At 38.0% G+C, this 9,470-nt stretch overlaps 2 protein-coding genes across 3 annotated transcripts; one reads left to right on the top strand and one right to left on the bottom strand.

The window, feature by feature from the left end:
• The first annotated feature begins 536 nt into the window (after window positions 1-536).
• On the top strand, window positions 537-4,252 carry si:dkey-154b15.1 (uncharacterized). Of its 2 annotated transcripts, XM_060865582.1 has the most exons (4): window positions 537-693; window positions 1,114-1,304; window positions 1,394-1,479; window positions 1,601-4,252. In XM_060865582.1, exons 2-4 carry the CDS (start codon window positions 1,127-1,129, stop codon window positions 3,185-3,187), a joined length of 1,851 nt encoding a protein of 616 aa, XP_060721565.1. In that variant the 5' UTR covers window positions 537-693; window positions 1,114-1,126; the 3' UTR covers window positions 3,188-4,252. The 2 variants fall into 2 exon arrangements, with proteins under 2 accessions (XP_060721565.1, XP_060721566.1); XM_060865583.1 differs by lacking the exons at window positions 1,114-1,304; window positions 1,394-1,479 and having other exon boundaries at window positions 545-693.
• Window positions 4,253-5,130: 878 nt separating this feature from the next.
• On the bottom strand, window positions 5,131-9,370 carry LOC132842146 (F-box only protein 36-like). The gene is made up of 4 exons (XM_060864811.1): window positions 9,275-9,370; window positions 6,523-6,628; window positions 5,675-5,847; window positions 5,131-5,328 (listed from the first exon to the last, which is right to left on the bottom strand). Exons 1-4 carry the CDS (start codon window positions 9,368-9,370, stop codon window positions 5,131-5,133), a joined length of 573 nt encoding a protein of 190 aa, XP_060720794.1.
• Window positions 9,371-9,470: the final 100 nt, after the last annotated feature.

Raw genomic sequence — 9,470 nt, 5'->3', positions numbered from 1 at the left:
GTATTTATTTATTTTATTTATTTTTTTAATGAATTTCATTAAACTTAATTTTAAATAGATTTTTACAGGTTGTCATTTTCCTCATAGTTTTCCATGCCCTAATTTTGTTATAATTCTATTATTCATTGGGTTTTGTGATGTGTCGTTGTATCCTGGTGTGATATAAAATCTGCTGTTTTGTGTGTTTGTTCATAAACACGTGTAATAAACCTTTTATGAGTCATTTATTAAAACCATGGATGCAATAATTATACAAATATTTTCAGTATTAGTTGTGTGAAACTACATAATTAAAAAAAAAAATTACGTTTAAATGTCTTGGGACGTTCACAGTAAGTAAGTTAAACATTATAGAACTTCTATTTGTTTCATTTTATTCAAATAAGTTAATAAAAAAAAACAAAAGTAAGAAAACAAACAACAACAAATAAACAGGCGCTTAAATAGACACCTAAGAGCCGTTGCTAGGCGCTGTATCTAAGCTACCGGGTCCTTTCCAATAAGCTCAAAACAGGAAGCGACGTGATTTGGTCCTTGTGCGAAATACACTACAACACGTGACGTAGGTCTCAGGTTATTACTTTTGCTTTCTATTCAGTAAAAAGGGGATTTTTTTTTGTTGTTGTTACTTTTTTGTTCGTCTCCTGGATGTCTTTGCAGGCAACACGCGTTTCACCACACAGCGCAATTCAAGTACGTTTTTTTGTACTTTATTGCTTTTAAAACCACCCACTTTGTCTGACTTCCTTTTTTTTAATCGAACTGTTAAGTTTATTTCACTATTTTAGGACGACGTTGGTGTTTTCGATAAGCGTTTTTTGTCTCCTGCCCATAACGAATCACTTCCTGAATCGATTCTTTCGAACCGAGCGATTCATTTTGATTGACTCACCTGGAATGTTGGCTTCAAGAAAACATTAAGGAACAGAATTATTGATTAAAATCGGTCTTGAAAAACAATCTCGATCTTTTTGTCTAAACAAACCTATTTGTTTAATCGAGGCGTGTTGTTAAATCTCTTGTGATGAATTATTAAAGTATAACAAACCACTTCGGGTTTGTATTAAACACAGAATTGTTTGTAATAGTCCACACTTCTGAAATATTCCATAGCGTTGACGTCATCATGGAGCCGATGGTTATCGAGGTGCGTGGAGTTCCACAGGTTCCTCCACAGGACCGGATGGTAGATCAGTTAAAGATACACTTCCTGAAGAGGAGGAATAGTGGTGGTGATGTGCTAGCAGTGATTTATCCAACGTCTACTCCAGGCCAGGCTTATGTCATTTTTGAATCAGCTAAAGGTATGGATACACACTCACTGTAAGGTCCACTGTTGAGAGAGCAGTGTCTAAAACCTTTGGCTTACCAGCATGTCTTCTTTTGTTGATAGTTCCTGGAGTCTTGGAGTGTACTCATATCTTGGACGTACACAACAGATTTTATCCAATACGTGTAAAGGAAGCTCTTTTGTCTGAGGTGAAACAGGTTTTCTTTCACATAAATACACAGTTCAGTACCTAGAATCACAGATTTCCTTAAACTGATATTAATAAATAATAAATCCCATCTTTGTCTAAAGTTCTGTCTGCTGTTTCAGGTGGACATGCAAGTCGAGGCCACGTTGGATTTGAGTATGTTCCCAAAGCAAGAACCTGTCTTGCGTCTCATTAAATCTTATGACTTTACAGTAACAGAACGTATTCCAGGTCGTCTCCAGTTGAAGGGCTCATTCTTGAAACTAAAGCTCATACGAAATCAACTCGTACAGCTTCAGGGGCAGGAGCATCATTATAGTAGTTCACCCTCAGCTCTTCACAATGGCTCTTCTTTGGGGTATGACCTGGAGTGTAATAGTTTGGATCCCAGATTTGAATCCAGGTCTATATTGAGGAACATGGATAAAATGGATGCTGTAGGTCAAACTCAGTTACTTGAAAGTACTCCATTATCATCTACATATAGATTTTCGGGGTCTGGTGGATCACCCAGGAGTCATCAAAGCAGTCATTTATCTTACACTGAAAGAAATGCAAGCAGTCCAGTGGATGCTGTTGATCAAAAATATGAAAGGCTGGACAGGAATGAACCGTTTGTTCATAGACGGAGCCTCCATGCTGATGGTGCATCATCAATATCAGCGAATGATGCATCTCGTGTCACCCTGCTACAACACACATCTCCATTAAATAGAGATTCAGCCTCAGGTGGATTCCCTCAGAGCATTTACTACTCCTCTAATGTAGGTACTGGTCATACAGCAGACACCATGCAACACAACACATTTTATAAAGACTCAGCCTCAGGTGGATCACTTAGGCGGCGTCCAAGTTCCAGCGGTGATACTTGGGCCAGCTCCTCTCACAGTAGCCCCTCATCCTCCAGTGAAGGAATGGCAAGCTTTCAGGAGGACACAGATATCATAAGCTTTATACTCACCCAAAGACAGAATGATGTTAAGATGATTGAGAAGAACTACGGTACAGAGATTTCCCTAAGAGATAACGATGGGTTAACAACAGTCAAGTTTTGGGGAAAGAACAGCGAGAAAGCAAAAGCAGATCTTATCAACATCATCAAGGAGATTAGTTTCGCATTGCGCACTCAGGTAATCCATCTGAAGAATTATGACCATGCTGAACGGGAACAGATCCTTGAGAGAATCCGACGTAATCAGCACTCGGGTGTTGTGATCATAAACAGTGGTGATGTTGTAAAGCTGGTGGGATCCTCAAGCGAAAGCTTTGAGATGAAACAAAAGTTACTGGGACACAAAGCTGACCATCCTAGAGGAAGAACCATGGAAAGGGGCTCAACACCCAGGAGAAGCTCCTCTTTACCCAGAAAGTATAAAACTACTCACCACACACATATTACAGATCCTGAGGACGCGGCACGTGCTGCAACCAAATACACACCTTCACATTATCAAGACAACCTGGATGAAGGTAAAGCTCCGCTGATTGTTCGAGGCCCTGTACTGACTCCAGACAAGAAGTCTCAACGCAGCGATTCAGAGTCTCGAGCCAAAAATAGGACAAACAAGGAGAATTCTGTCCATCAAAACCTGGAGTCATCGTCATTAAGTCAAGAGATAAAGTCCCCAAAACAGCTTCCCACTCTTGTCTCAAAGCTTTTGGATTATAATATTAAAGATAATTTTAAAATACGTTCACATAAAAAGTAATTCTACACCACGAAAAACTGCTGTTTGCTGATTATATCAATATTTGCTGTAATACAGAATGTCAACATGATTTATTTCTGTAATCTTTAATACACACTGTTCAAATGTCTGTTAACATTCAGGGTGATTTTCTATTTTCCAAGATCATTGTAATCTCACACAGTAAATAATCTGCATTACACCTTCTGAACAATATATTTTGCAATCAGTAATCAGGACATACTTTTATCATGTGAAATGATCTGCTTTTATTTTCCTGTGTGTTTTATTTGCTTTATTCGATGTATGTGTTGGTCTTTATGGACCACTTACAGATCATGTACATTCCTTCTGACTCCACAAACATCCTCTCTGTAGATCTTGCATAATTTCTCCGAATGGTGGTGAAAATTCATGTGCTTGATGATCTTTCCCAGCATTAATAGGGTGAGTAAAAAGCACAGAAATGTTTCTCATTAAAAGTCCAGAGAGTGTGAGCACATGAGTGCGCGTGGTTGCTGGGAGTTTGAGTCCACTGCTGCCATGTGTGTCGGCCGTGACTTAGCGGGTGCTGTGACAGAGCCCTTCCTAATGGGTTCACGCTGGGAGTCCTTACCTAATTCTCAGCATAAATTTGGATCTAGAATGTCGCGGGCCATAACACGACCAGTCAAAGTCCAGGCCATAACCCTCCCAGTCACTCCCAAGTACTGCAATCATCTAATATGCTGGGAATGGGGGATATTCCTGACCTGGTTGGTGCTGGATATAGAGGATGAGGAGGGGTGGAATCTGGCTTGTTGGAGGCCATAAGGATTTTGTCTGACGGGCTTAACATGAGACGTGTTAAACTTTCCCATTTTACATGGATCATGTGATGTGCCAAAAGGGTCAGCATGTACGAATGAAACACCAAAGAGTGCTTAAAAAGGCCACAAAAACACATCACCATGAGTCACCTGAAGGTGATTGTCTTTTTACTCGGGCATTGTGTTATTACATGGTGGTAATCTGTGTGCGCACACACACACACACGCACACACACACACACACACACATACAGTTATTAAAGTTATTTTTAAATTCCTTTTGCAGTATTTTAGCAGCTTTATTATACAGCTGTAAATGTATGCATTTGCATTTACAAACCTCTAGACAGCTACCAAACCTCTGGTATGTTTCCAGAAGTCATTAAATCCTTTATCTCTGTAGTGGTGTTCCACTAGGCCAGTTCAGCGGTGTGCCAGAAGGGGCAGCAGGGGCAGGTAGAACAAACGCAAATGAGTACAGTAGCGCAAACCTGTTTCACCCACCACAGTTGCAGGAGTGAAGGAGCTGCTGATTCCTGAAAATCCCAAGCACACACAACACTAACAACAGGTGAGACATGCGAACTCAACAAATCCCTGCAACCGATCCAGAAGCCAGTTGAGAGATTTTAAAGGGTTGTTTAGAGATTTTCATTAAAAAAAACTTTTTGCTTCATAATTTTAATTAATACATAATTAGAAGTTCTAATAAGTTTAGAGTTAAAAAAAAGTTATGCAAAAATGTAATACTTTTGTTACCATATTTAGAATTATATTTTTTACTATTTATAGACAACAAATCTGATCTTACCTACAGTATTTATTTATTTTCAATATAATTAACATTTGAATATGAATTATTCTATACATTATTAATATTTTTTATAAAAGTCTTTTATTTTTTTAATAATTTTTTTTATATTATTTTAATAATAAAAACTTGATGCACACAAATATAAATGAACAAAAAGAAGACAACAATTTGTAAGTTTATATTTTATTTTGTTTTTTTTTATTTATTCATTTGTTTGTTTATAAATATTAAAATTAATTCTGATATAAATCATCCATATTTCCTGAATTTAAAGTTTTTGTTCATTCATGTAATTACATGTTCTTAAGACATCTGTACTTAGGAGCAAAGTATTAAAGGGATTAATGTAGCTCAGCTTCCTCTTCTTCGTCTTCTTCGTCTTCTTCGTCTTCTTCGGTGCTAAGCTGGACTGGTGTAAGATAGAGACTGGTGTAGATCTTTCTCCAGCCACAGAAGTTGGCCATCATCTCTACTTCAGGTGTGAGCTCATGACCACTGTCCCGAATTGCCTGTTCCCATAATTCTTTAGACTCACACAGCTGGATACACACAGACAAAATTTATTGCCACACAAGTCATTGTATGAAACTAACAACAAAGGAGCTTTGGGTTTGGGTTTGAAGGCATGAATGACTAGACATGAATTCTACAGATTAGGATAAAGAGTTAAAACATTTGGTTCTAACATTTGTTCTAGTAAAGAACTTAGGAGACAAACATTTGAGCTTTAACCTGACTGGGATAGCTGTTGTAGGATGCAGCCTTGAAATCAAAAACACTATGTGGACATAAATAACTGTGTTTGGGTTTGTTCTATTAAACATAAAATAGCTCATTTTCTCCCATGGTCACTAAGTAGAACCCTATTGTGTTTGGTGCTTTGACCTTATTGAAACGGTGTGAGGTCTGGCTGAGCTGGCAAATGTCCTTGTAGCTCAGACAGGAAAGAACACGCAGTAGAATTTTATCAGACAAACGCTCCAGATAATCAAACTTCCCTTCACACAGGTTAAGTATGTACTCCAGGATCTGTGTTCCAAACACCACACCAACTTGTTCTAAATGAAACAACACACACATTATCTAAACTAAAGGGACATATTTGGTCCTTTAGAGAGATATCATGACTTTAAAAGGTGCAATAATGCTCAGTAATCATAGCTCATCTAGATGCTCCAGGTACGAACTAAAGGTACGAAAATGTAGCCAAGAAGTTTGTACTGTACACTGTGAGGAAGCTGTATGAGTACCAGTTTACTGACAATGTCAAACTTCCTGCACCAATAATAATAATAATAATAATAATAATAATAATAATAATAATAATAATAATAAGAAGAAGAAGAAGAATAAGAATAATAAGAATAACAACAACAACAATTAGTATTATTAGTAGTAGTACAAGGCAAAATTTGAAACATAATATAATTATCTATTAGAATATAACAAAACTATGATATATGAAACTATAGAAATGTAAAACCTATAATACATCACTACACAAGTAAAGAAAGGTATATTGAGAGTGTTGCCTACAGTATTACTTGCCATATTATATACAGTTAAATATGTATACAGTAGTCATGCATTCATTGTTATTGATGTTATTGACATACACTTATATTTCTGTTGTTGCATATGCTAATGCTATCTATCATTTCTCTTAAAGCATGAATAATTATTGTATAAATCTGTGCATCAATCTGTCTACTATAAATCGGTCTGAATCTTACGCTGTAGTCTGGCATCATTTACAAAGTCCTCATGACTCTGTTTCCTTTCTCCAGGCAATGCTAGGTTCTTCACACGCAGAGTAATCTTCCACCACCTCCATATTACCTTCAAACAAAAACACAGATTAAATTAGTATAGACTACAAAAAACACAGATTGTGGAGTTTCAAAACCATCATGTCCAAACTAATCACTTCTAGTTCCCATGCTGCTCAAAGGCTGACGTTGTGTAAGCCCTATTGCCTCAAGCCAGCAACAGGTGCACCCCACTGCCACCACCACCTTCACCACCACCACCAGCACCACAATAGAACCTGAAGTGGGACATTCAAATTGACTCCATTGTGAAAAAGGCCCAGCAACAGTTCATTCAACCTGCCACAGGCACAGATCACACAGCTTTACTCAGCTGTTATTGAGTCGGTTCTGTGCTCTTCAATAACTGTTTGGTTTTGGGTCAGCGAGAACATCAGAAGACTGCAGTGCACTGTTAGCACAGCAAAAAGGATCATTGGTGTTCACCTGCCCAACCTTCAGGCCTTGTACAAAGCTAGAGTGAAGAAACGGGCAGGTAACATAAGGATACATAATACAGGGATTATTACCTGTGTTCTGTAATTCATTCTGTAATCCATTCTCCATCTCTTATTACTGTCTCTTTTTTTAAGTAAATTCTTACTATTTAAATGTTTACTGTTCTCATGCCAGATATGTATGTATGTATGTATGTATGTATGTATGTATGTATGTATGAACATATGTATGTATGTATGTATGTATGTATGTATGTATGAACGTATGTATGTATGTATGTATGTATGTATGTATGTATGTATGTATGTATGAACGTATGTATGTATGTATGAACGTATGTATGTATGTATGTATGTATGTATGTATGTATGAACGTATGTATGTATGTATGTATGTATGTATGAACGTATGTATGTATGTATGAACGTATGTATGTATGTATGTATGTATGTATGTATGTATGTATGTATGTATGTATGTATGTATGTATGTATGAACGTATGTATGTATGTATGTATGTATGTATGTATGTATGTATGTATGTATGTATGAACGTATGTATGTATGTATGAACGTATGTATGTATGTATGTATGTATGTATGTATGTATGTATGTATGTATCAAGTGCATCTGATTCTGATTCTGATTCTGATAAGGGTCTCATGAAGTATATACCCAAGAAGAGGTGGGAGTGGTAGTGAACTTATTTACACTACACAATCGGCAGTGTCTCTGTCAGATAAGTGAGTCCTGGAGACAGGGGTTTGCAGGGATTCAAACTCCAGTTCCACCATCATCCAGGACAGTAGTTTCCATCAGATTCTAGGCTTGAGAGCTCTTAACTGTAATCAGTCATTAACAAGCTACAAGCTTGAACATCCCTCCTTCTAGGACTACACAATGGCACAGCAGATGTGCTGCCCAGGAGACTGGAAATGCTTCCAGAGCTATTGTCTGAGATCTGGAAAAAGATTGATAATGCACATTAACATGGACGTCTTTCCTGATACCAAGGCTGGTGGGGCAGGACAGCCAACTGACACAGGACAATTGGCCTCACCATCTAATATTTTCCTCTAATTTTTTATAATTAGGCCACAGAATCCTACTTGTAGACCAGTAGTTCCCACTGCTACTTCATTACTTCTTCACTACCTGACACCCTGGACCCACTACAGTTTGCGTACCGTCCTAACCACTCTACTAAGGACACCATTGTACACCTTCATTACACAGCCCTTAGTCACCTTGACAGAAGAAGTTAGAGGTCCTGGGACTTAGACGAACCGTATGACGATGAATCTCCAACTTTCTGACAAACAGTCCACAAACAGTTTGTGTGGGCAAACATGTCTCCTCCTCCTAAATGTCAACAAGCCGAAGGAGTTGATAGTGGACTTTAGCATGAAGGAAGTACCAACCACTCATGATCAGTGGGAGCCCAGTGGAGAGAGTGGACAATTTCTGATATTTAGGTGTTCACATCATGTGGGACTTTTCATGGTCCTGTCACATCAACACCATGGTGAAGAAAGCCCTGTAGCATTTCTCCCATCTCAGGTGTTTGAAGGACTTTAAACTGCCAGGACATCTACACTAAGAGGTGTGTGAGGAAAGCGTCAGACTCCTGTTCTTCTTCCAGGCCATCAAACTGTCTAAGCAATAACACCCATGCTAGCACAAACTCTCTAAATTCCATGCACTGCAGTTTAATCTGTATCACTTCCATTAAATCTCTGACTTACGCACAGAACTGATATCAGACTGTACTTTTGCTGTATGTACAACGTCTTCGACTGCATCGCTTTTTCACCTCATACAAAGTTTACAATGTTTAAAGAATATTTTTACATTAATAATGTACGTGCAATATCACGCGCAATATTTTCTAATATGTCACTTTATGATGCCGTACAGTGTTCACAGATTTTACAGAGTTTAGAGCACAGTACCAATCTGCTAACGTCTGTTGTCTGTGTTCAGTGTTTACACTTTACTACTTTTTATTCTATGCAGAAGTTTTCATTTTTGCACTGCGTCTGGGAAAAAGTTTAGCAGTGTAACACAAATGTCCTTGCATTTAGATGCTTAACACACTGTTTACACACAGGACAGTAAAGCTCACACCTGAAACTCTCCCTATACCAATTCCTATACAGTATATAACAGTCAGGTTATTAACAGTTATATCACTTCTCTCTATATAAATGATGATACCTCTGTTCTTGTTACAGCGAGATAGTAGAAATCTTTAGAGGGAGAAGGAGCTTGACCACTGGTCTCAAACAGTAACTCGGGCAGCAGGGACGTCATTTTGGATGCTACGGAGAAATGGTTACCACGACAACGAGGTCCGACGATTTAATTGCCTGCTATCGGAAGTTCTTAATTTGGAATTATGCGTGAAAACCGC

Source organism: Tachysurus vachellii, chromosome 3, assembly GCF_030014155.1.
Source record: "Tachysurus vachellii isolate PV-2020 chromosome 3, HZAU_Pvac_v1, whole genome shotgun sequence".
In the NCBI taxonomy this organism is placed as follows: domain Eukaryota; kingdom Metazoa; phylum Chordata; class Actinopteri; order Siluriformes; family Bagridae; genus Tachysurus; species Tachysurus vachellii.
Note: the sequence above shows the minus strand (reverse complement) of the source record. Positions and strands in the feature narration are given on the sequence as shown.

Coding starts and splice junctions, on each gene's coding strand:
- LOC132842146 (XM_060864811.1), bottom strand. CDS start 9,370: ATGACGTCCCTGCTGCCCGAGTTACTGTTTGAGACCAGTGGTCAAGCT. Junction 5,848..6,522: donor AAATGATGCCAGACTACAGC/GTAAGATTCAGA, acceptor TGTTTCATTTAG/AACAAGTTGGTGTGGTGTTT. Junction 5,329..5,674: donor CCTCACACCGTTTCAATAAG/GTCAAAGCACCA, acceptor GTGTGTATCCAG/CTGTGTGAGTCTAAAGAATT.
- si:dkey-154b15.1 (XM_060865582.1), top strand. CDS start 1,127: ATGGAGCCGATGGTTATCGAGGTGCGTGGAGTTCCACAGGTTCCTCCA. Junction 1,305..1,393: donor CATTTTTGAATCAGCTAAAG/GTATGGATACAC, acceptor TTTTGTTGATAG/TTCCTGGAGTCTTGGAGTGT. Junction 1,480..1,600: donor AGGAAGCTCTTTTGTCTGAG/GTGAAACAGGTT, acceptor CTGCTGTTTCAG/GTGGACATGCAAGTCGAGGC.